General features: G+C 48.7%; 1 protein-coding gene across 1 annotated transcript in view; it reads left to right on the forward strand.

Moving 5' to 3' along the window:
• iqsec3a (IQ motif and Sec7 domain ArfGEF 3a) overlaps positions 1–27,052 on the forward strand; it is an 89,992-nt gene that overhangs the window by 19,801 nt on the left and 43,139 nt on the right. Inside the window, exons 4-5 of the mRNA XM_038982474.1 lie at positions 15,392–15,514; positions 21,159–21,325. Of these exons, the coding sequence (XP_038838402.1) occupies positions 15,392–15,514; positions 21,159–21,325 (290 nt within the window). The remainder of the gene's footprint in view (positions 1–15,391; positions 15,515–21,158; positions 21,326–27,052) is intronic.

Genomic DNA, 27,052 nt, shown 5'->3' on the forward strand with positions numbered 1-27,052 from the left:
TCTCCCCCAAGATAAACCCTATTGGAGCAGTGGTTAGTGAGTGGAGACCTCCCCCCCAAGATAAACCCAATTGGAGCAGTGGTTAGTGAGTGGAGACCCCCCCCCCCCCCCCCCCCCCCAATATAAACCCTATTGGAGCAGTGGTTAGTGAGTGGAGACCTCCCCCCAAGATAAACCCAATTGGAGCAGTGGTTAGTGAGTGGAGACCCCCCCCCCCCCCCAAGATAAACCCTATTGGAGCAGTGGTTAGTGAGTGGAGACCTCCCCCCAAGATAAACCCTTTTGGAGCAGTGGTTAGTGAGTGGAGACCTCCCCCCCAAGATAAACCCTATTGAAGCAGTGGTTAGTGAGTGGAGACCTCCCCCCCAAGATAAACCCTATTGGAGCAGTGGTTGGTGAGTGGAGACCTCCCCCCCAAGATAAACCCTATTGGAGCAGTGATTAGTGAGTGGAGACCTCCCCCCCAAGATAAACCCTGTTGGAGCAGTGGTTGGTGAGTGGAGACCTCCCCCCCAAGATAAACCCTGTTGGAGCAGTGGTTAGTGAGTGGAGACCCCCCCCCCCCCCAAGATAAACCCTATTGGAGCAGTGGTTAGTGAGTGGAGACCTCCCCCCCAAGATAAACCCTATTGGAGCAGTGGTTAGTGAGTGGAGACCCCCCCCCCCAAGATAAACCCTATTGGAGCAGTGGTTAGTGAGTGGAGACCTCCCCCCCCAAGATAAACCCTATTGGAGCAGTGGTTAGTGAGTGGAGACCTCCCCCCCAAGATAAACCCTATTGCAGCAGTGGTTAGTGAGTGGAGACCTCCCCCCCAAGATAAACCCTATTGGAGCAGTGGTTAGTGAGTGGAGACCCCCCCCCCCCCCCCAAGATAAACCCTATTGGAGCAGTGGTTAGTGAGTGGAGACCTCCCCCCTAAGATAAACCCTATTGGAGCAGTGGTTAGTGAGTGGGGACCTCTCCCCCAAGATAAACCCTATTGGAGCAGTGGTTAGTGAGTGGAGATTTCCCCCCCACGATAAACCCTGTTGGAGCAGTGGTTAGTGAGTGGAGACCTCTCCCCCAAGATAAACCCTATTGGAGCAGTGGTTAGTGAGTGGAGACCTCCGCCCTCAAGATAAACCCTGTTGGAGCAGTGGTTAGTGAGTGGAGACCTCCCCCCCAAGATACACCCTATTGGAGCAGTGGTTAGTGAGTGGAGACCTCCCCCCCCCCCCCCCCAAGATAAACCCTATTGGAGCAGTGGTTAGTGAGTGGAGACCTCCCCCCAAAGATAAACCCTATTGGAGCAGTGGTTAGTGAGTGGAGACCTCTCCCCCAAGATAAACCCTATTGGAGCAGTGGTTAGTGAGTGGAGACCTCCCCCCCAAGATAAACCCTATTGGAACAGTGGTTAGTGAGTGGAGACCCCCCCAAGATAAACCCTATTGGAGCAGTGGTTATCATTCCCACGGTGAATGGCTAGGTCTGCTATGCTATGAAACCACACACTATTACAGAGACTTTGATATTACCGGCCGCAATTTATACGGTGAAACAATGTGTGGGGAGGCAGGGGCCCAAAAACTCACATCAATATCTTTGTCAGATAGCGCTGTCAAACAAATAATTGATGCTATTGCTGGCAATCAAGAGCAAGCTCTGACTGAACCACTCAAAAACTCCCCAGCTTATGCTCTTCAAATGGATTTTAGCTGTGAGGCCCCAACCCCAATGTCGGGGGATGCTATTCTCCAGGACATATTGTTCTGTCTCACGATTCCTGAGCATGAAACGGCACAGGGAATGTTCAGTGTGCTGCGTGGCTATTTTGACGAAAAACTGATTCCATGGGATCTACTGGTGGGCTTTTGCACAGATGGGGCTCCATCTATGGTGGGACGGCGGGCAGGCCTCTGCACTCTAGTTAGGAATGTGTCTCCCTCTGCCATATGGACGTATTGTATGATACACCGAGAACAACTGGCAGCAAAAGAGCTGAGCACAGAACTCGGAGATATGCTGCAGCAGTTCACTTCAATTGGAAACTACACTGAACCAAAATATAAACGCAACATGCAACAATTTCACAGATTTGACTGAGTTACAGTTTATATAAGGAAATCAGTCAATTGAAATGAATGAATTAGGCCCTAATCTCTGGATTTCATATGACTAGGCAGGGGCACAGGCGTGGTGGACCCAATAGGGAGCCAAGCCCAGCCATTAAGAATTATTCTTCTCCACAAAAGGACTTCATTACAGACAGAAATTATTCTCACTAACAGGGACGTAAACAACTTTCTGCACAAAATTTGAGCGAAATAAGCTTTTTGTGCATATGAAACATATCTGGGATTTTTTTATTTGAGCTCATGAAACATGGGACCATCACTTTACATGTGAAGTAAATATTTTTGTTCAGTGTACATCAAACCACATCACTGGGCGCACACTTGTTCGCAAAACTATGTGGAGATATGGGATCAGAGAATGGCTATGTTCTATTTCACACCGAGGCTTGATGGTTATCGAGGGGGAGTGTTGGAAATATTTTTTGCATTGAGAGAGGACTTCACTTTCTGTGTAATGAAAGTAATAAATGTGTCTCCTTGCCAATGTAACAGACATACAGTATTTGGGAAACTGAACAAATGGAACAGAAGCATATAGAGGAAATACAAAAACATTCTCCAGAAGAGTGACTGAATCAGTGGATTCAGAGGAAAGAATTCTTATTGGAGAGAGAGTCTTTCTAAAGCGAACCGTTCCCACTTCCCTCGGCTGTGCATGTTTCTAACAGAACACAGCATCAGTAAGTGTCCCACACCAGTGATGACTGCTCACCTCCAGCGCTTGGAAGAGCACTTTGGGACCTACTTCCCAATCCGTTTGACTGTGATCCTGGCTCAGTTGACATGTCAGTAAGTGAAATCGAACAGCTGATCGAGCTGTAATGTGACTGAATGCTACAGACAACACATTCACAGATATCTACGGAGGAGTTTTGGTTCCTGACTCAAAGGGAACACCCTGCCGTCTGCCTCTGGGCATTACAACTCAATGTACCCTTCGCCAGCTCATATCTGTGTGAAGCTGGATTCAGTGCTTTTGTCTGCATTCAAACCAAATATCGACCCAGGTTGGATGTGACAGCAGAGATGAGGTGCGCTCTGTCGACCACGCCCCCTGACTTTGAAAAGCTCCGATGCAACATGCATTAAGCCACACCCATCTCATTAGTGGTGGTGAGATAAGAGACATTGTCAGACTAATTTGCAATTGACTGTCATAACCCCACATTAAAAGTATGTGATGGTGAGTTGAGAAGACAATCAGAAATACTGTTGGAATGTTTTTCAATTGACTGCCAAAGCCCCAAATAAGAAAGTTAACATTGGCTGCTAATTACATCTTTTGGTTTTGAGAGTTTTGAGATATAAAAAATGGGGTGTTACACTGTCCCTGTTTGCAGTTGACTACACTGGTATTGTAACAGTCATAGTGAGAGAGGTTAGCACATAGACAGTTGACTACACTGGTATTGTAACAGTCATAGTGAGAGAGGTTAGCACATAGACAGTTGACTACACTGGTATTGTAACAGTCATAGTGAGAGAGGTTAGCACGTAGACAGTTGACTACACTGGTATTGTAACAGTCATAGTGAGAGAGGTTAGCACATAGACAGTTGACTACACTGGTATTGTAACAGTCATAGTGAGAGAGGTTAGCACGTAGACAGTTGACTACACTGGTATTGTAACAGTCATAGTGAGAGAGGTTAGCACATAGACAGTTGACTACACTGGTATTGTAACAGTCATAGTGAGAGAGGTTAGCACATAGACAGTTGACTATACTGGTATTGTAACAGTCATAGTGAGAGAGGTTAGCAAAATAGACAGTTGACTACACTGGTATTGTAACAGTCATAGTGAGAGAGGTTAGCACATAGACAGTTGACTACACTGGTATTGTAACAGTCATAGTGAGAGAGGTTAGCACATAGACAGTTGACTACACTGGTATTGTAACAGTCATAGTGAGAGAGGTTAGCACATAGACAGTTGACTACACTGGTATTGTAACAGTCATAGTGAGAGAGGTTAGCACATCGACAGTTGACTACACTGGTATTGTAACAGTCATAGTGAGAGAGGTTAGCACATAGACAGTTGACTACACTGGTATTGTAACAGTCATAGTGAGAGAGGTTAGCACATAGACAGTTGACTACACTGGTATTGTAACAGTCATAGTGAGAGAGGTTAGCACATAGACAGTTGACTACACTGGTATTGTAACAGTCATAGTGAGAGAGGTTAGCACATAGACAGTTGACTACACTGGTATTGTAACAGTCATAGTGAGAGAGGTTAGCACATAGACAGTTGACTACACTGGTATTGTAACAGTCATAGTGAGAGAGGTTAGCACATAGACAGTTGACTACACTGGTATTGTAACAGTCATAGTGAGAGAGGTTAGCACATAGACAGTTGACTACACTGGTATTGTAACAGTCATAGTGAGAGAGGTTAGCACATAGACAGTTGACTACACTGGTATTGTAACAGTCATAGTGAGAGAGGTTAGCACATAGACAGTTGACTACACTGGTATTGTAACAGTCATAGTGAGAGAGGTTAGCACATAGACAGTTGACTATACTGGTATTGTAACAGTCATAGTGAGAGAGGTTAGCACATAGACAGTTGACTACACTGGTATTGTAACAGTCATAGTGAGAGAGGTTAGCACATAGACAGTTGACTACACTGGTATTGTAACAGTCATAGTGAGAGAGGTTAGCACATAGACAGTTGACTACACTGGTATTGTAACAGTCATAGTGAGAGAGGTTAGCACATAGACAGTTGACTACACTGGTATTGTAACAGTCATAGTGAGAGAGGTTAGCAAAATAGACAGTTGACTACACTGGTATTGTAACAGTCATAGTGAGAGAGGTTAGCACATAGACAGTTGACTACACTGGTATTGTAACAGTCATAGTGAGAGAGGTTAGCACATAGACAGTTGACTACACTGGTATTGTAACAGTCATAGTGAGAGAGGTTAGCACATAGACAGTTGACTACACTGGTATTGTAACAGTCATAGTGAGAGAGGTTAGCACATAGACAGTTGACTACACTGGTATTGTAACAGTCATAGTGAGAGAGTTTAGCACATAGACATAGGGAGTATTAACAATAGCACCATAGCTTTGAGACAATCTGACAATCCTCCTGAGCTGTCATGTGATGTTCTGCTATAATCCTCCTGGATGCCTTTCACTCATATGACTGTGTGGGAGAAAAGAGGATGCTAGCGCCACTCTGTCTGTCTGTCTGTCTGTCTGTCTGTCTGTCTGTCTGTCTGTCTGTCTGTCTGTCTGTCTGTCTGTCTGTCTGTCTGTCTGTCTGTCTGTCTGTCTGTCTGTGTGTGTGTGTGTGTGTGTGTGATTCTCAGTGTCTGTATGTGTGTGTGTTTCTCAGTGTCTGTATGTGTGTGTGTTTCTCAGTGTCTGTATGTGTGTGTGTTTCTCAGTGTCTGTATGTGTGTGTGTTTCTCAGTGTCTGTGACGCTGTCTAGCTCAATCTTTTAATTAAATCTACACCAACAGCCAAGCTTAAATATACCCAGTCTCAACCCTGAAGTGATGCGTTATAATTTAGGGGCGTGTATATGTGTATATATGTGTGAGTCTGTCTGCCTGCTTGCCTGCCTGTCTGCTTGTCTGTTGGTTCTATGTGTGCATGTCTGTGTGAGTGATACTTTTCACAGTAAAGGCATCATATAAAAGCAGCAACAAACAGTACGATGGTAGCCAACAAAGACCACCACAAGGCCAGTCAGAGATAGTGGATACTGACAGATATGGAACAATCTACAAATGTAGTGGCTTTTGGGCAGGGCATTTTAGAAAAACTCGAATTAATTTCTCCAGACCAATTTAATTAAGAGTGCAGATTACAGTGACAGATGAAAGTCTTAACAGCTGATCATTGGGCGACTGCTCTTAGTGCTGTGACAGGCTACATTCTATTGTGAAAATCCATCACAGTTCCAACTTAGATAAAGAACCCTATTGCACCAGGAGAAGCTGATGCTGCATGCATTCTATCACACACACACACACACACACACACACACACACACACACACACACACACACACACACACACACACACACACACACACACACACACACACACACACACACACACACACACACACACACACACACACACACACACACACACACACACAGAGCCAATGAAATTATGATTAAGACAAGGACCCAAAGCAGTTCAAAGCCTTTTGTTTCTTAGGAGGACACATGCACAGACGTATGCACACGCACGCGCACACACACACACACACACACAAGTCACACCTCATTACATGAGTCCTTAAATCTCTCTGAAATGCAGCTCTATTTCTCTTTTTGTCTCTGTTCCTTTATTCATTAGTCTTTCTCTCTGCAAGCATTCAGCCTGCCTTTCTCCTTTAACCTCAATCATTATCCACCCCCCCTCTCTCTATCTTTCTTTCTCTTTCCCTCTCCCTCTCTCTTTTTTCCCTCTCCCTCTCTTTCTCTCCCTGTCTCTCTTTAAAGTCAACATGTTCTATTTTGTCGAAGTGTTGATCTGACCCTCAAACCACTGAACAATGTGTTATCTAAGGGTACGACCCCACTAGTCCAGGACCCTACACTCCTCTAAGGGTACGACCCCACTAGTCCAGGACCCTTAACTCCTCTAAGGGTACGACCCCACTAGTCCAGGACCCTTAACTCCTCTAAGGGTACGACCCCACTAGTCCAGGACCCTTAACTCCTCTAAGGGTACGACCCCACTAGTCCAGGACCCTTAACTCCTCTAAGGGTACGACCCCACTAGTCCAGGACTCTTAACTCCTCTAAGGGTACGACCCCACTAGTCCAGGACCCTTAACTCCTCTAAGGGTACGACCCCACTAGTCCAGGACCCTTAACTCCTCTAAGGGTACGACCCCACTAGTCCAGGACCCTTAACTCCTCTAAGGGTACGACCCCACTAGTCCAGGACCCTTAACTCCTCTAAGGGTACGACCCCACTAGTCCATCACTCTTAACTCCTCTAAGGGTACGACCCCACTAGTCCAGGACCCTTAACTCCTCTAAGGGTACGACCCCACTAGTCCAGGACCCTTAACTCCTCTAAGGGTACGACCCCACTAGTCCAGGACCCTTAACTCCTCTAAGGGTACGACCCCACTAGTCCAGGACCCTTAACTCCTCTAAAGGTACGACCCCACTAGTCCAGGACCCTTAACTCCTCTAAGGGTACGACCCCACTAGTCCAGGACCCTTAACTCCTCTAAGGGTACGACCCCACTAGTCCTGGACCCTTAACTCCTCTAAGGGTACGACCCCACTAGTCCTGGACCCTTAACTCCTCTAAGGGTACGACCCCACTAGTCCAGGACCCTTAACTCCTCTAAGGGTACGACCCCACTAGTCCTGGACCCTTAACTCCTCTAAGGGTACGACCCCACTAGTCCAGGACCCTTAACTCCTCTAAGGGTACGACCCCACTAGTCCAGGACCCTTAACTCCTCTAAGGGTACGACCCCACTAGTCCAGGACCCTTAACTCCTCTAAGGGTACGACCCCACTAGTCCTGGACCCTTAACTCCTCTAAGGGTACGACCCCACTAGTCCAGGACTCTTAACTCCTCTAAGGGTACGACCCCACTAGTCCTGGACCCTTAACTCCTCTAAGGTTACGACCCCACTAGTCCAGGACCCTTAACTCCTCTAAGGGTACGACCCCACTAGTCCAGGACCCTTAACTCCTCTAAGGGTACGACCCCACTAGTCCAGGACCCTTAACTCCTCTAAGGGTACGACCCCACTAGTCCAGGACCCTTAACTCCTCTAAGGGTACGACCCCACTAGTCCAGGACCCTTAACTCCTCTAAGGGTACGACCCCACTAGTCCAGGACCCTTAACTCCTCTAAGGGTACCACCCCACTAGTCCAGGACTCTTAACTCCTCTAAGGGTACGACCCCACTAGTCCAGGACCCTTAACTCCTCTAAGGGTACGACCCCACTAGTCCAGGACCCTTAACTCCTCTAAGGGTACGACCCCACTAGTCCAGGACCCTTAACTCCTCTAAGGGTACGACCCCACTAGTCCAGGACCCTTAACTCCTCTAAGGGTACGACCCCACTAGTCCAGGACCCTTAACTCCTCTAAGGGTACGACCCCACTAGTCCAGGACCCTTAACCCCTCTAAGGGTACGACCCCACTAGTCCAGGACCCTTAACTCCTCTAAGGGTACGACCCCACTAGTTCAGGACCCTTAACTCCTCTAAGGGTACGACCCCACTAGTCCAGGACCCTTAACTCCTCTAAGGGTACGACCCCACTAGTCCAGGACCCTTAACTCCTCTAAGGGTACGACCCCACTAGTCCAGGACCCTTAACTCCTCTAAGGGTACGACCCCACTAGTCCAGGACCCTTAACTCCTCTAAGGGTACGACCCCACTAGTCCAGGACCCTTAACTCCTCTAAGGGTACGACCCCACTAGTCCAGGACCCTTAACTCCTCTAAGGGTACGACCCCACTAGTCCAGGACCCTTAACTCCTCTAAGGGTACGACCCCACTAGTCCAGGACCCTTAACTCCTCTAAGGGTACGACCCCACTAGTGCAGGACCCTTAACTCCTCTAAGGGTACGACCTCACTAGTCCAGGACCCTTAACTCCTCTAAGGGTACGACCCCACTAGTCCAGGACCCTTAACTCCTCTAAGGGTACGACCCCACTAGTCCAGGACCCTTAACTCCTCTAAGGGTACGACCCCACTAGTCCAGGACCCTTAACTCCTCTAAGGGTACGACCCCACTAGTCCAGGACCCTTAACTCCTCTAAGGGTACGACCCCACTAGTCCAGGACCCTTAACTCCTCTAAGGGTACGACCCCACTAGTCCAGGACCCTTAACTCCTCTAAGGGTACGACCCCACTAGTCCAGGACCCTTAACTCCTCTAAGGGTACGACCCCACTAGTCCTGGACCCTTAACTCCTCTAAGGGTACGACCCCACTAGTCCAGGACCCTTAACTCCTCTAAGGGTACGACCCCACTAGTCCAGGACCCTTAACTCCTCTAAGGGTACGACCCCACTAGTCCAGGACCCTTAACTCCTCTAAGGGTACGACCCCACTAGTCCAGGACCCTTAACTCCTCTAAGGGTACGACCCCACTAGTTCAGGACCCTTAACTCCTCTAAGGGTACGACCCCACTAGTCCAGGACCCTTAACTCCTCTAAAGGTACGACCCCACTAGTCCAGGACCCTTAACTCCTCTAAGGGTACGACCCCACTAGTCCAGGACCCTTAACTCCTCTAAGGGTACGACCCCACTAGTCCTGGACCCTTAACTCCTCTAAGGGTACGACCCCACTAGTCCTGGACCCTTAACTCCTCTAAGGGTACGACCCCACTAGTCCAGGACCCTTAACTCCTCTAAGGGTACGACCCCACTAGTCCTGGACCCTTAACTCCTCTAAGGGTACGACCCCACTAGTCCAGGACCCTTAACTCCTCTAAGGGTACGACCCCACTAGTCCTGGACCCTTAACTCCTCTAAGGGTACGACCCCACTAGTCCAGGACCCTTAACTCCTCTAAGGGTACGACCCCACTAGTCCAGGACCCTTAACTCCTCTAAGGGTACGACCCCACTAGTCCAGGACCCTTAACTCCTCTAAGGGTACGACCCCACTAGTCCTGGACCCTTAACTCCTCTAAGGGTACGACCCCACTAGTCCAGGACTCTTAACTCCTCTAAGGGTACGACCCCACTAGTCCTGGACCCTTAACTCCTCTAAGGTTACGACCCCACTAGTCCAGGACCCTTAACTCCTCTAAGGGTACGACCCCACTAGTCCAGGACCCTTAACTCCTCTAAGGGTACGACCCCACTAGTCCAGGACCCTTAACTCCTCTAAGGGTACGACCCCACTAGTCCAGGACCCTTAACTCCTCTAAGGGTACGACCCCACTAGTCCAGGACCCTTAACTCCTCTAAGGGTACGACCCCACTAGTCCAGGACCCTTAACTCCTCTAAGGGTACGACCCCACTAGTCCAGGACTCTTAACTCCTCTAAGGGTACGACCCCACTAGTCCAGGACCCTTAACTCCTCTAAGGGTACGACCCCACTAGTCCAGGACCCTTAACTCCTCTAAGGGTACGACCCCACTAGTCCAGGACCCTTAACTCCTCTAAGGGTACGACCCCACTAGTCCAGGACCCTTAACTCCTCTAAGGGTACGACCCCACTAGTCCAGGACCCTTAACTCCTCTAAGGGTACGACCCCACTAGTCCAGGACCCTTAACTCCTCTAAGGGTACGACCCCACTAGTCCAGGACCCTTAACCCCTCTAAGGGTACGACCCCACTAGTCCAGGACCCTTAACTCCTCTAAGGGTACGACCCCACTAGTTCAGGACCCTTAACTCCTCTAAGGGTACGACCCCACTAGTCCAGGACCCTTAACTCCTCTAAGGGTACGACCCCACTAGTCCAGGACCCTTAACTCCTCTAAGGGTACGACCCCACTAGTCCAGGACCCTTAACTCCTCTAAGGGTACGACCCCACTAGTCCAGGACCCTTAACTCCTCTAAGGGTACGACCCCACTAGTCCAGGACCCTTAACTCCTCTAAGGGTACGACCCCACTAGTCCAGGACCCTTAACTCCTCTAAGGGTACGACCCCACTAGTCCAGGACCCTTAACTCCTCTAAGGGTACGACCCCACTAGTCCAGGACCCTTAACTCCTCTAAGGGTACGACCCCACTAGTGCAGGACCCTTAACTCCTCTAAGGGTACGACCTCACTAGTCCAGGACCCTTAACTCCTCTAAGGGTACGACCCCACTAGTCCAGGACCCTTAACTCCTCTAAGGGTACGACCCCACTAGTCCAGGACCCTTAACTCCTCTAAGGGTACGACCCCACTGGTCCAGGACCCTTAACTCCTCTAAGGGTACGACCCCACTAGTCCAGGACCCTTAACTCCTCTAAGGGTACGACCCCACTGGTCCAGGACCCTTAACTCCTCTAAGGGTACGACCCCACTGGTCCAGGACCCTTAACTCCTCTAAGGGTACGACCCCACTGGTCCAGGACCCTTAACTCCTCTAAGGGTACGACCCCACTAGTCCAGGACCCTTAACTCCTCTAAGGGTACGACCCCACTAGTCCAGGACCCTTAACTCCTCTAAGGGTACGACCTCACTAGTCCAGGACCCTTAACTCCTCTAAGGGTACGACCCCACTAGTCCAGGACCCTTAACTCCTCTAAGGGTACGACCCCACTAGTCCTGGACCCTTAACTCCTCTAAGGGTACGACCCCACTAGTCCAGGACCCTTAACTCCTCTAAGGGTACGACGCCACTAGTCCTGGACCCTTAACTCCTCTAAGGGTACGACCCCACTAGTCCAGGACCCTTAACTCCTCTAAGGGTACGACGCCACTAGTCCAGGACCCTTAACTCCTCTAAGGGTACGACCCCACTAGTCCAGGACCCTTAACTCCTCTAAGGGTACGACCCCACTAGTCCAGGACCCTTAACTCCTCTAAGGGTACGACCCCACTAGTCCAGGACCCTTAACTCCTCTAAGGGTACGACCCCACTAGTCCAGGACCCTTAACTCCTCTAAGGGTACGACCCCACTAGTCCAGGACCCTTAACTCCTCTAAGGGTACGACCCCACTAGTCCAGGACCCTTAACTCCTCTAAGGGTACGACCCCACTAGTCCAGGACCCTTAACTCCTCTAAGGGTACGACCCCACTAGTCCAGGACCCTTAACTCCTCTAAGGGTACGACCCCACTAGTCCAGGACCCTTAACTCCTCTAAGGGTACGACCCCACTAGTCCAGGACCCTTAACTCCTCTAAGGGTACGACCCCACTAGTCCAGGACCCTTAACTCCTCTAAGGGTACGACCCCACTAGTCCAGGACCCTTAACTCCTCTAAGGGTACGACCCCACTAGTCCAGGACCCTTAACTCCTCTAAGGGTACGACCCCACTAGTCCAGGACCCTTAACTCCTCTAAGGGTACGACCCCACTAGTCCAGGACCCTTAACTCCTCTAAGGGTACGACCCCACTAGTCCAGGACCCTTAACTCCTCTAAGGGTACGACCCCACTGGTCCAGGACCCTTAACTCCTCTAAGGATACGACCCCACTAGTCCAGGACCCTTAACTCCTCTAAGGGTACGACCCCACTGGTCCAGGACCCTTAACTCCTCTAAGGATACGACCCCACTAGTCCAGGACCCTTAACTCCTCTAAGGGTACGACCCCACTCGTCCAGGACCCTTAACTCCTCTAAGGGTACGACCCCACTAGTCCAGGACCCTTAACTCCTCTAAGGGTACGACCCCACTAGTCCAGGACCCTTAACTCCTCTAAGGGTACGACCCCACTAGTCCTGGACCCTTAACTCCTCTAAGGGTACGACCCCACTAGTCCAGGACCCTTAACTCCTCTAAGGGTACGACGCCACTAGTCCAGGACCCTTAACTCCTCTAAGGGTACGACCCCACTAGTCCAGGACCCTTAACTCCTCTAAGGGTACGACCCCACTAGTCCAGGACCCTTAACTCCTCTAAGGGTACGACCCCACTAGTCCAGGACCCTTAACTCCTCTAAGGGTACGACCCCACTAGTCCAGGACCCTTAACTCCTCTAAGGGTACGACCCCACTAGTCCAGGACCCTTAACTCCTCTAAGGGTACGACCCCACTAGTCCAGGACCCTTAACTCCTCTAAGGGTACGACCCCACTAGTCCAGGACCCTTAACTCCTCTAAGGGTACGACCCCACTAGTCCAGGACCCTTAACTCCTCTAAGGGTACGACCCCACTAGTCCAGGACCCTTAACTCCTCTAAGGGTACGACCCCACTAGTCCAGGACTCTTAACTCCTCTAAGGGTACGACCCCACTAGTCCAGGACCCTTAACTCCTCTAAGGGTACGACCCCACTAGTCCAGGACCCTTAACTCCTCTAAGGGTACGACCCCACTAGTCCAGGACCCTTAACTCCTCTAAGGGTACGACCCCACTAGTCCTGGACCCTTAACTCCTCTAAGGGTACGACCCCACTAGTCCAGGACCCTTAACTCCTCTAAGGGTACGACCCCACTAGTCCAGGACCCTTAACTCCTCTAAGGGTACGACCCCACTAGTCCAGGACCCTTAACTCCTCTAAGGGTGCGACCCCACTAGTCCAGGACCCTTAACTCCTCTAAGGGTACGACCCCACTAGTCCTGGACCCTTAACTCCTCTAAGGGTACGACCCCACTAGTCCAGGACCCTTAACTCCTCTAAGGGTACGACCCCACTAGTCCAGGACCCTTAACTCCTCTAAGGGTACGACCCCACTAGTCCAGGACCCTACACTGTCCATCAGCATTTGAAGTACACCAATAGGATATACAGTTCTCATTCCAGGGGTTTCCTTTATTTTTACTATTTTCTACAGTGTAGAATAATAGTGAAGACATCAAAACTATGAAATGACACATATGGAACCATGTAGTAACCAATAAAGTGTTAAACAAATCAAAATATATGTTATATTTGAGATTCTACAAAGTAGCCTCCCTTTGCCTTGATGACATCTTTGCACACTCTTGGCATTCTCTCATGTAGTCAAGGGACAGTAATGGGGATCAGGTTTCAATGTGAAAATCAGTCATGGGGATAACATGGGTGCTGGTGGTGTGAGAGTTATAGGTGTGTGTGTGGGGTGGGGGCTGTGTGTAGTGTGGTGTGTCTGTGTGCAGGTGTGTGTGTGTGTGAGAGAGAGAAACAGAGAGAGAGAGAATGTGTGCTCCTTCATGCGTGTGTGTGTGAGCAGGAGTGAGTGTCTGTATGTGAGCTTTCACACGTCTTCCTCAAAGTGTGTATGTGTGTCCTCCACCCTTTCACCCTTTCACCCCCCCCAGTGATGGAACACAACCGCTGCATTGATATTAGCCAAAGCATTTAAGCTGAATGCCCTCACACACTATAAATACGTCTAGTTAAGATGTCTTCAGTCCAATTAAACCCTATCACCGTTATAGATTTTGTTCCCTAAAGATTGCTTCTCCTCCCCAAGCTTATTTGGATCGACTGTAGTCTGACACACACACACACACACACACACACACTCACACTCACACCAGTCTACCCCACAACCTGTTTATAGCAGAGAAGTGAACTCTACTTTCTGCTTGTCATCTCCTAATCAGGTGGAAGAGAACAAGCCTGGTTCTGTCTTGCTGGGAGCCAATCAATATGTGTGTTTGGACGGTGGAGGTGTTCTGCAACCCCTGATGCTTTGTAAACACTTCACAACATGTGGCGTGTCATTTCTCCTGACAAATATGCTAATCAAGGGAGGTCATCAAAATGTGTGTGTTTGTGTGTGTGTGCGTGTGCGTGTGTGTGTGTTCCCGCTAAGATATTCAATATTCTGCTACAGACCACTAGACCACACAGGGTTAATTGAGAACAAAATCTACAATATCTCAACAACTTCAGTTGTAACAAATGTAATGCCCTGAAGTCACTGTCATTGTCCTAGCTCAATTGCACTGTAAACTATCATGCAATAGGTTATCAAGATAATGTCACGATGACTTACAATTACATGGTTTTACATTGTCTCTCCCAACTTGATAGAACTCATGCTAATACAATCAAATTAGACTATTATCAGATGAGATGTCGAAATAATCATCCTTCGATTCCATCACTCTAGGAAACATTTTCATCCTACCTGAGAAAATGTCACCCTCAACACCCAGTCATCCAACTTTTCAACAAATCCAGTCACCTTCTCGCTCACTTTGGCGGACATTGCTGACACAAATCACTAATTCCCATGCATTTATTCTGACGGGCTTGCGAATCTCTTTTATTTAAGCTGATTTAATTTCCTCTGACTAAGCTAGCCCGTCCATTAATGGCTGGATTTTCTGCTCCGAGGGTTTGTGTCGCTGTGCTGGGGGAGCGGTAATAGCAGTGTAGCCGAGGCTAGATGGGCCCATCCCTGGTGTCCTTGCACCCATGCATGGATAATACCTGGGTCAAACTGACCCTGAAGTAGACATAGTGAAAGTTCTGGAAGTTGTTCCCCATAGTTCTGAGTCATTTCTGGGTTCACCTCCCCACGACCGCAGGGGCAGGGGAAGTGGAAGTGGCGTCTGATGTGAATTCAAACTGGGGTTTACAGATTCCTGTAGAAGTAACATCTCTGTTCTCTCTCTCTCTGTCTCTCTCTCTCTCTCTCTCACACTCTGTCTCTCTCTCTCCCTCCTTGTCTTTCCTTCCTGCAGTTGTGTGGTGGATGAGATGGATTTCTCAGGGATGGAGCTGGACGAGGCTCTGAGGAAGTTCCAGGCTCACATCAGAGTCCAGGGAGAGGCCCAGAAGGTGGAGAGACTGATCGAGGCCTTCAGGTGAGCTCCATTTTTCAGTCAGTTTGTCAGTCCATCAGTCAGCCAATCAATCAGTTAGTCAGTCCATCAGTCAGCCAATCAATCAGTTAGTCAGTCCATCAGTCAGCCAATCAATCAGTTAGTCAGTCAATCAATTAATCAATCATTTGTGTGTGTGTGTGTGTGATATATATTGCTTTGTGAATAATCCCAGGAAGAGTAGCCTTGATGGAGTAATGGGTATCTTAATACACTTCACTATAAACTAAACTCATCCTGGAGGGGTGTTGGTTTAAGGATGACACCTAAAAACTATTCAGATAAGTCATCCACATCCAGTATGATGTCAGTCAGTTGTGATTAGATGAGGTCACTACTGGGACAAACAGAGAGACCTTTGTCTCAGGTTTAGAAGGCCTAAAAGACTGGAACGTTCAAGTGAGTTAAGCTCCACATCAGGCGAGGCACAGCCCTGTAGTGTCTTTGCCCTGTTGTTGTCCATGGGTGGGCAGGACATTGCCGATAGCACTAAGGTCCATGTGTTTCTGAGCCTAAAACACAGCACTAGGAGTTTTTTTCAGTTCACGTCTCACTTCACCAGTCAACCCAAATCCCATCCAAACTTTCCACTTTCTACATAGCCTGGTTATCCAGCCCGAATGCTGCACACAGCAGTGTTTCACTGCATTCAGACGGGTTAAATCGGGCTAGTTTCAACCCTCCCTCCATTTAGATGGTTGACCCAGCCTTCCGCTTGGCTAGGTGCTCTGAAACAACAGGCAATCTCAACAGACAGGATAAGTACAACTTCCTGGTTTACGAGTCTAAACGGGTATCCCATTCATGCCACAGCTGCGGTGCTCTGCGCTAACCAGTGTCCTTGAATACCCACTCCATTTACAATATGGCCAGCTGTCACAGTTGTCACGGTGCGTTGCCAACGAGAGTGTTGTTGTCGTTGTGAGCGGGCATGGAGACTGACGGCTAGTATTTGTTTTGGGTACGATTGGCGCAGAGTGCGTGCTGCACAGAGAGGGGCGGAATAAAGAGCGAGGGAGGGAAGGAAGGAGGAGAGGTTTATAAATATCCACTGTTGCATAAGCACATCTCTGGTCTCCGCCTGCCTCCCCTGCTCCTCCAAACAGAGATGGAGAGAGTGAGGAATAGAAAAAAGAGAGGGGGGGAGAAAAGGATAGAGAACGAGAGACAAGAGTCTGAGACAGAGAGAAAGATGACGGGACGGAGGGAGGGAGAAAGACTTCAAAGAGAGTGAGGGGATAGCGAGAGGCTTAAAGAATGAAAGAGAGAGACAGATAGAGAAAGAGGTAAAGGATGACTGTAAACACAGAAGGAAAGGCAGGTGGCAGGGAAATGAGAGTGAGAGGGAGGAAAGGGAGAGAGAGAATGTGTGAAGAAACACAAGACAGGAGAAAATAAACACCTGGCAGCTTCTGTAGCTTGGCATGTGTCAGCTAATAATGAACCAAACACTGGCAGTTTCTGAGGCCAGAGACACACACACACACACACACACACACACACACACGCACACACACACACACACACACACACACACACACACACACACACACACACACACACACACACACACACACACACACACACACACACACACAATTCCCTTCACTGAAATAGAGTAAGGGGAGGGAATATAGGGTTTCTCTTTCTAGGGCTATCTGCTATTTCACTCTTTCTGGTAGAATAGTAAAGAGAAATGTATAGAACTGAGACTTTATTATGATGAAGAGTTAAAGCTATTGATTGGCTGCAAAACCTTCCTTAAAGTCTAACCGCAGTTTTGATGGTACAACTGCAAACCATAGAGTATGTGGCTTAAGATAAGATATTTTTCAGGTAAAAAGTCTAGTCTCCATTAGATGAAGCAGAATCAGTGGGGATGAACCCCAAACTGAGGACACGGGCTGCGTCCCAAATGGCAACTCTATTCCCTACATAGCTAGTCCACTACCTGTGTGTATTCCTAGCCCACTGAGACGTAGATTCCAATCATGCAGCTCAGTGGTCACATGACTCCGGAGGAAGGCCGGCCTACCTGGAAACCATAACCAGAATTAATATGGAATTACACTTTACGCTCCAGTAGAGGCCCTATGGGGTGTCACACACACACACACACACACACACACACACACACATTGAAATAATAGATTGATTAATTAACATAGGAAGCTCCCCTGTGGAATCTCACGCCATGCTACAGTAAATAAATTTATTCCATAAAAGATTTGAATTGGTTGCCAATGCAGAGGAGAGCATAGCGTGACAATATGTGGGCGTCCTGAATAGCACCCTATTCCCTATTTAGTGCACTAATTTTGACCAGGGCCCTCAAAGTAGGGCCCCTATGTAGGGAATAGTGTTCAATTTGGTATGCACACTATGATGAATACAGTACACCATTATCACTGGGAGAGTATGTATGCATTGTGACACACTGTAGCTAGCAGTGCAGTCACCCCACTGGGCACAGACCTCAGTTCAACTTCTAGTTTTGATTTACATTTGATTGAGTTGTCAACTAAAGTGAATTAAACATGAAATCAACAAAACATGTCATCCTGTCATTGGATTCAGGTTAAAAGTTGGGTGAAAAAAAGACGAGGACATTTTGCAAATACAATCAGTTTTGTTGATTCAACGTCATCTCACATCAAATATTTTCTGGTTGAAATTACGTGGAAACTACATTGATTCAACCCGTTTTTTCCCATAATGTCATGTAAATGGTAGTGTCTGGAGAGCTCTGCTTTTCACTGTAGAGGATCGACCTCTTTACTCTATGGACATAGGCTGCTATCTGTTAAAACATGGACAGGCCCTTATGTTTCATCCTCTCACAACGCCCCCAAGCAGATAGACTGGCTGTCCTAGCATAGACACACGCACGCACGCACGCACGCACCCACACACACACACACACACACACGCACACTTAGTCATCAAATACACACTTAGTCAAACACACACACACACACTTAGTCATCAAATACACACTTAGTCAAACACACACACACTTAGTCATCAAATACACACTCAGTCACACACACAATCACACACACACACACACACTCCACACACTCAGGTGTCTCTGCCAGTTAGATTGACGAGGGTTGTTTGGTGCGTGGAGCTGCTAGGCCAGCTGTATATCCCTCTCCTGCCGTGCCTCCTCTCAGATCTCAGGGTGTTCTCTGGGACCTCCATCAGCCCTGTGTCATCTTTACTGCAGAGGTGTCCAGGCAGGGATATTTCTGCTGTCTAACCCACGGTGCACAGCGTAAATACACCACGGTACTAGTTATGTAGCACTTTGGGACAACTGCTGATGTAAAAAGGGCTTTTTAAAATACATTTTATTGATTGATTTGACTACTGTCGTTCTGTCTGTTTGTCTTTCTGTCTATTGGTTGGCCAGGTTCTTTGTGGTGGCTAGGGAGTAGGGACTTCATCTTATCTGTATCTTCTAGGGAGTAGGGACTTCATCTTATCTGTATCTTCTAGGGAGTAGGGACTTCATCTTATCTGTATATTCTAGGGAGTAGGGACTTCATCGTATCTGTATATTCTAGGGAGTAGGGACTTCATCTTATCTGTATATTCTAGGGACTAGGGACTTCATCTTATCTGTATATTCTAGGGAGTAGGGACTTCATCTTATCTGTATATTCTAGGGAGTAGGTACTTCATCTTATCTGTATATTCTAGGGAGTAGGGACTTCATCTTATCTGTATCTTCTAGGGAGTAGGGACTTCATCTTATCTGTATATTCTCGGGAGTAGGGACTTCATCTTATCTGTATATTCTAGGGAGTAGGGACTTCATCGTATCTGTATATTCTAGGGAGTAGGGACTTCATCGTATCTGTATATTCTAGGGAGTAGGTACTTCATCTTATCTGTATATTCCAGGGAGTAGGGACTTCATCTTATCTGTATCTTCTAGGGAGTAGGGACTTCATCGTATCTGTATATTCTCGGGAGTAGGGACTTCATCTTATCTGTATCTTCTAGGGAGTAGGGACTTCATCTTATCTGTATATTCTAGGGAGTAGGGACTTCATCGTATCTGTATATTCTAGGGAGTAGGGACTTCATCTTATCTGTATCTTCTAGGGAGTAGGGACTTCATCTTATCTGTATATTCTAGGGAGTAGGGACTTCATCTTATCAGTATATTCTAGGGAGTAGGGACTTCATCTTATCTGTATCTTCTAGGGAGTAGGGACTTCATCGTATCTGTATCTTCTAGGGAGTAGGGACTTCATCGTATCTGTATTTTCTAGGGAGTAGGGACTTCATCGTATCTGTATATTATAGGGAGTAGGGACTTCATCTTATCTGTATATTCTAGGGAGTAGGGACTTCATCGTATCTGTATATTCTAGGGAGTAGGGACTTCATCTTATCTGTATATTCTAGGGAGTAGGGACTTCATCTTATCTGTATCTTCTAGGGAGTAGGGACTTCATCGTATCTGTATCTTCTAGGGAGTAGGGACTTCATCGTATCTGTATTTTCTAGGGAGTAGGGACTTCATCGTATCTGTATATTATAGGGAGTAGGGACTTCATCTTATCTGTATATTCTAGGGAGTAGGGACTTCATCGTATCTGTATATTCTAGGGAGTAGGGACTTCATCTTATCTGTATATTCTAGGGACTAGGGACTTCATCTTATCTGTATATTCTAGGGACTAGGGACTTCATCTTATCTGTATATTCTCGGGAGTAGGGACTTCATCTTATCTGTATATTCTAGGGAGTAGGGACTTCATCTTATCTGTATATTCTAGGGAGTAGGGACTTCATCTTATCTGTATATTCTAGGGAGTAGGGACTTCATCTTATCTGTATATTCTAGGGAGTAGGGACTTCATCTTATCTGTATATTCTAGGGACTAGGGACTTCATCTTATCTGTATATTCTAGGGACTAGGGACTTCATCGTATCTGTATATTCTAGGGAGTAGGGACTTCATCTTATCTGTATATTCTAGGGAGTAGGGACTTCATCTTATCTGTATATTCTAGGGAGTAGGGACTTTATCTTATCTGTATCTTCTAGGGAGTAGGGACTTCATCTTATCTGTATATTCTAGGGAGTAGTGACTTCATCTTATCTGTATATTCTAGGGAGTAGGGACTTCATCTTATCTGTATATTCTAGGGAGTAGGGATTTCATCTTATCTGTATATTCTAGGGAGTAGGGACTTCGTCTTATCTGTATATTCTAGGGACTAGGGACTTCATCTTATCTGTATATTCTAGGGAGTAGGGACTTCATCTTATCTGTATATTCTAGGGAGTAGGGACTTCATCTTATCTGTATATTCTGGTTGGAAGTGATGAGATAATTGTAATATAACAGGGGAATTAGTAGGTTTATGTTGAGGAAGAGGCAGGGAGGTCTTTGCTATGACAGATTGTTGGATCTCTGACCATGCGTCATGTTCCTCTTTCCAGATCCTCTGGGGGGTGTGGGGTCTTATGGGTCCTGGTCGGGAGGTTTTGTTGCAAAAGAAATAAGACTGGTTCATGGGTTTTACAAATACTAACCCCCTCTCTCCCACCTCCCTCCTGTCCCCCTGTCCTGTCTCCTGTCCCCCTGCCCCCCACCCTCTCCAGTCAGCGGTACTGCATGTGTAACCCGGACGTGGTGCAGCAGTTCCACAACCCCGACACCATCTTCATCCTGGCCTTTGCTATCATCCTCCTCAACACAGACATGTACTCACCCAACATCAAGCCTGACCGCAAGATGATGCTGGAGGACTTCATACGCAACCTCCGAGGTGAGCCATTCTTTAGTAGAGTGTGTTGGAGCGGTAGATGAGAAGGAGTAGAGGAGGGGAGTAGAGGAGGGGAGGAGCCATTCTTTAGTAGAGTGTGTTGGAGCGGTAGATGAGAAGGAGTAGAGGAGGGGAGTAGAGGAGGGGAGGAGCCATTCTTTAGTAGAGTGTGTTGGAGCGGTAGATGAGAAGGAGTAGAGGAGGGGAGTAGAGGAGGGGAGGAGCCATTCTTTAGTAGAGTGTGTTGGAGCGGTAGATGAGAAGGAGTAGAGGAGGGGAGTAGAGGAGGGGAGGAGCCATTCTTTAGTAGAGTGTGTTGGAGCGGTAGATGAGAAGGAGGGGGAGGATGGGAGTAGAGGAGGGGAGGAGCCATTCTTTAGTAGAGTGTGTTGGAGCGGTAGATGAGAAGGAGTAGAGGAGGGGAGTAGAGGAGGGGAGGAGCCATTCTTTAGTAGAGTGTGTTGGAGCGGTAGATGAGAAGGAGTAGAGGAGGGGAGTAGAGGAGGGGAGGAGCCATTCTTTAGTAGAGTGTGTTGGAGCGGTAGATGAGAAGGAGTAGAGGAGGGGAGTAGAGGAGGGGAGGAGCCATTCTTTAGTAGAGTGTGTTGGAGCGGTAGATGAGAAGGAGTAGAGGAGGGGAGTAGAGGAGGGGAGGAGCCATTCTTTAGTAGAGTGTGTTGGAGCGGTAGATGAGAAGGAGTAGAGGAGGGGAGTAGAGGAGGGGAGGAGCCATTCTTTAGTAGAGTGTGTTGGAGCGGTAGATGAGAAGGAGTAGAGGAGGGGAGTAGAGGAGGGGAGGAGCCATTCTTTAGTAGAGTGTGTTGGAGCGGTAGATGAGAAGGAGTAGAGGAGGGGAGTAGAGGAGGGGAGGAGCCATTCTTTAGTAGAGTGTGTTGGAGCGGTAGATGAGAAGGAGTAGAGGAGGGGAGGAGAGGAGGGGAGGAGCCATTCTTTAGTAGAGTGTGTTGGAGCGGTAGATGAGAAGGAGTAGAGGAGGGGAGTAGAGGAGGGGAGGAGCCATTCTTTAGTAGAGTGTGTTGGAGCGGTAGATGAGAAGGAGTAGAGGAGGGGAGTAGAGGAGGGGAGGAGCCATTCTTTAGTAGAGTGTGTTGGAGCGGTAGATGAGAAGGAGTAGAGGAGGGGAGTAGAGGAGGGGAGGAGCCATTCTTTAGTAGAGTGTGTTGGAGCGGTAGATGAGAAGGAGTAGAGGAGGGGAGTAGAGGAGGGGAGGAGCCATTCTTTAGTAGAGTGTGTTGGAGCGGTAGATGAGAAGGAGGGGGAGGATGGGAGTAGAGGAGGGGAGGAGCCATTCTTTAGTAGAGTGTGTTGGAGCGGTAGATGAGAAGGAGTAGAGGAGGGGAGGAGAGGAGGGGAGGAGCCATTCTTTAGTAGAGTGTGTTGGAGCGGTAGATGAGAAGGAGTAGAGGAGGGGAGTAGAGGAGGGGAGGAGCCATTCTTTAGTAGAGTGTGTTGGAGCGGTAGATGAGAAGGAGTAGAGGAGGGGAGGAGAGGAGGGGAGGAGCCATTCTTTAGTAGAGTGTGTTGGAGCGGTAGATGAGAAGGAGGGGGAGGATGGGAGGAGAGGAGGGGAGGAGCCATTCTTTAGTAGAGTGTGTTGGAGCGGTAGATGAGAAGGAGTAGAGGAGGGGAGGAGAGGAGGGGAGGAGCCATTCTTTAGTAGAGTGTGTTGGAGCGGTAGATGAGAAGGAGTAGAGGAGGGGAGGAGAGGAGGGGAGGAGCCATTCTTTAGTAGAGTGTGTTGGAGCGGTAGATGAGAAGGAGGGGGAGGATGGGAGGAGAGGAGGGGAGGAGCCATTCTTTAGTAGAGTGTGTTGGAGCGGTAGATGAGAAGGAGTAGAGGAGGGGAGGAGAGGAGGGGAGGAGCCATTCTTTAGTAGAGTGTGTTGGAGCGGTAGATGAGAAGGAGGGGGAGGATGGGAGGAGAGGAGGGGAGGAGCCATTCTTTAGTAGAGTGTGTTGGAGCGGTAGATGAGAAGGAGTAGAGGAGGGGAGTAGAGGAGGGGAGGAGCCATTCTTTAGTAGAGTGTGTTGGAGCGGTAGATGAGAAGGAGGGGGAGGATGGGAGTAGAGGAGGGGAGGAGCCATTCTTTAGTAGAGTGTGTTGGAGCGGTAGATGAGAAGGAGTAGAGGAGGGGAGTAGAGGAGGGGAGGAGCCATTCTTTAGTAGAGTGTGTTGGAGCGGTAGATGAGAAGGAGTAGAGGAGGGGAGTAGAGGAGGGGAGGAGCCATTCTTTAGTAGAGTGTGTTGGAGCGGTAGATGAGAAGGAGTAGAGGAGGGGAGTAGAGGAGGGGAGGAGCCATTCTTTAGTAGAGTGTGTTGGAGCGGTAGATGAGAAGGAGTAGAGGAGGGGAGTAGAGGAGGGGAGGAGCCATTCTTTAGTAGAGTGTGTTGGAGCGGTAGATGAGAAGGAGTAGAGGAGGGGAGTAGAGGAGGGGAGGAGCCATTCTTTAGTAGAGTGTGTTGGAGCGGTAGATGAGAAGGAGTAGAGGAGGGGAGTAGAGGAGGGGAGGAGCCATTCTTTAGTAGAGTGTGTTGGAGCGGTAGATGAGAAGGAGGGGGAGGATGGGAGTAGAGGAGGGGAGGAGCCATTCTTTAGTAGAGTGTGTTGGAGCGGTAGATGAGAAGGAGGGGGAGGATGGGAGTAGAGGAGGGGAGGAGCCATTCTTTAGTAGAGTGTGTTGGAGCGGTAGATGAGAAGGAGTAGAGGAGGGGAGTAGAGGAGGGGAGGAGCCATTCTTTAGTAGAGTGTGTTGGAGCGGTAGATGAGAAGGAGTAGAGGAGGGGAGTAGAGGAGGGGAGGAGCCATTCTTTAGTAGAGTGTGTTGGAGCGGTAGATGAGAAGGAGTAGAGGAGGGGAGTAGAGGAGGGGAGGAGCCATTCTTTAGTAGAGTGTGTTGGAGCGGTAGATGAGAAGGAGTAGAGGAGGGGAGTAGAGGAGGGGAGGAGCCATTCTGTTAGTAGAGTGTGTTGGAGCGGTAGATGAGAAGGAGTAGAGGAGGGGAGTAGAGGAGGGGAGGAGCCATTCTGTTAGTAGAGTGTGTTGGAGCGGTAGATGAGAAGGAGTAGAGGAGGGGAGTAGAGGAGGGGAGGAGCCATTCTTTAGTAGAGTGTGTTGGAGCGGTAGATGAGAAGGAGGGGGAGGATGGGAGTAGAGGAGGGGAGGAGCCATTCTTTAGTAGAGTGTGTTGGAGCGGTAGATGAGAAGGAGGGGGAGGATGGGAGTAGAGGAGGGGAGGAGCCATTCTTTAGTAGAGTGTGTTGGAGCGGTAGATGAGAAGGAGTAGAGGAGGGGAGTAGAGGAGGGGAGGAGCCATTCTTTAGTAGAGTGTGTTGGAGCGGTAGATGAGAAGGAGTAGAGGAGGGGAGTAGAGGAGGGGAGGAGCCATTCTTTAGTAGAGTGTGTTGGAGCGGTAGATGAGAAGGAGTAGAGGAGGGGAGTAGAGGAGGGGAGGAGCCATTCTTTAGTAGAGTGTGTTGGAGCGGTAGATGAGAAGGAGGGGGAGGATGGGAGTAGAGGAGGGGAGGAGCCATTCTTTAGTAGAGTGTGTTGGAGCGGTAGATGAGAAGGAGGGGGAGGATGGGAGTAGAGGAGGGGAGGAGCCATTCTTTAGTAGAGTGTGTTGGAGCGGTAGATGAGAAGGAGTAGAGGAGGGGAGTAGAGGAGGGGAGGAGCCATTCTTTAGTAGAGTGTGTTGGAGCGGTAGATGAGAAGGAGTAGAGGAGGGGAGTAGAGGAGGGGAGGAGCCATTCTTTAGTAGAGTGTGTTGGAGCGGTAGATGAGAAGGAGGGGGAGGATGGGAGTAGAGGAGGGGAGGAGCCATTCTTTAGTAGAGTGTGTTGGAGCGGTAGATGAGAAGGAGGGGGAGGATGGGAGTAGAGGAGGGGAGGAGCCATTCTTTAGTAGAGTGTGTTGGAGCGGTAGATGAGAAGGAGTAGAGGAGGGGAGTAGAGGAGGGGAGGAGCCATTCTTTAGTAGAGTGTGTTGGAGCGGTAGATGAGAAGGAGTAGAGGAGGGGAGTAGAGGAGGGGAGGAGCCATTCTTTAGTAGAGTGTGTTGGAGCGGTAGATGAGAAGGAGTAGAGGAGGGGAGTAGAGGAGGGGAGGAGCCATTCTTTAGTAGAGTGTGTTGGAGCGGTAGATGAGAAGGAGTAGAGGAGGGGAGTAGAGGAGGGGAGGAGCCATTCTTTAGTAGAGTGTGTTGGAGCGGTAGATGAGAAGGAGTAGAGGAGGGGAGTAGAGGAGGGGAGGAGCCATTCTTTAGTAGAGTGTGTTGGAGCGGTAGATGAGAAGGAGTAGAGGAGGGGAGGAGAGGAGGGGAGGAGCCATTCTTTAGTAGAGTGTGTTGGAGCGGTAGATGAGAAGGAGTAGAGGAGGGGAGGAGAGGAGGGGAGGAGCCATTCTTTAGTAGAGTGTGTTGGAGCGGTAGATGAGAAGGAGGGGGAGGATGGGAGTAGAGGAGGGGAGGAGCCATTCTGTTAGTAGAGTGTGTTGGAGCGGTAGATGAGAAGGAGTAGAGGAGGGGAGTAGAGGAGGGGAGGAGCCATTCTTTAGTAGAGTGTGTTGGAGCGGTAGATGAGAAGGAGTAGAGGAGGGGAGTAGAGGAGGGGAGGAGCCATTCTTTAGTAGAGTGTGTTGGAGCGGTAGATGAGAAGGAGTAGAGGAGGGGAGGAGAGGAGGGGAGGAGCCATTCTGTTAGTAGAGTGTGTTGGAGCGGTAGATGAGAAGGAGGGGGAGGATGGGAGTAGAGGAGGGGAGGAGCCATTCTGTTAGTAGAGTGTGTTGGAGCGGTAGATGAGAAGGAGTAGAGGAGGGGAGTAGAGGAGGGGAGGAGCCATTCTTTAGTAGAGTGTGTTGGAGCGGTAGATGAGAAGGAGGGGGAGGATGGGAGTAGAGGAGGGGAGGGGAACAGGGGAAGTAATAGTTATTTACTACTTACTTTATACTAGTTAGTTAGTTACTAGTTACTAGTTCATTTGTTACTACTTAGTTAGTTACTAGTTAATGTATTACTAGTTGGTTAGTTGTTAGTTAGTTACTACTAACACCATATCCAAGTGTAGCCACATAGTGTAGCCTTTCTCAGAGGCCACTAAATCTTGAATCCACAGCGACAGGATATTCAATCTATCAGGTCGCCGCAAGGATTTGTCTGCGTTTGAAATATCCGTAGTGGATGTAATATCCGTGTAACAAGAGAAGACGGCTAAAGTCCCAATCCATTGTCCCTAACAGTTAGCTTACTCTAATTCAAATCAGCTGCGTCCCAAATGGCACCCTGTTCTCTACATAATGCACTACCTTTGACCAGGGCCCAGGGCACCCTATTCCCTAACCAGGGCCCAAGGCACCCTATTCCCTAACCAGGGCCCAAGGCACCCTATTCCCTAACCAGGGCCCAAGGCACCCTATTCCCTAACCAGGGCCCACGGCACCCTATTCCCTACGGGCCCTGGTCAAAAGTAGTGCACTATATAATGAATAGGATGCCATTTGTGATGCAGACCTTGTGTCTTTGGTAATATAGAGCTGCATCATAGTTTTCCTCTGCCAGGGAAGGATCCATCAGGACTGTGGGATCAATATGGTACAACTTTAATGGATTCATCTGGACGGCTCTTCACAATTAAATGAAGTTGGAAAATCAATCGGGGCGTCTCATGCAAATTAGGATATGCCACGATGCTTGGCTTTCTTCCTCTGTTTGTGTC

The sequence above is a fragment of the Salvelinus namaycush genome, unplaced genomic scaffold, assembly GCF_016432855.1.
Source record: "Salvelinus namaycush isolate Seneca unplaced genomic scaffold, SaNama_1.0 Scaffold118, whole genome shotgun sequence".
NCBI lineage: Eukaryota > Metazoa > Chordata > Actinopteri > Salmoniformes > Salmonidae > Salvelinus > Salvelinus namaycush.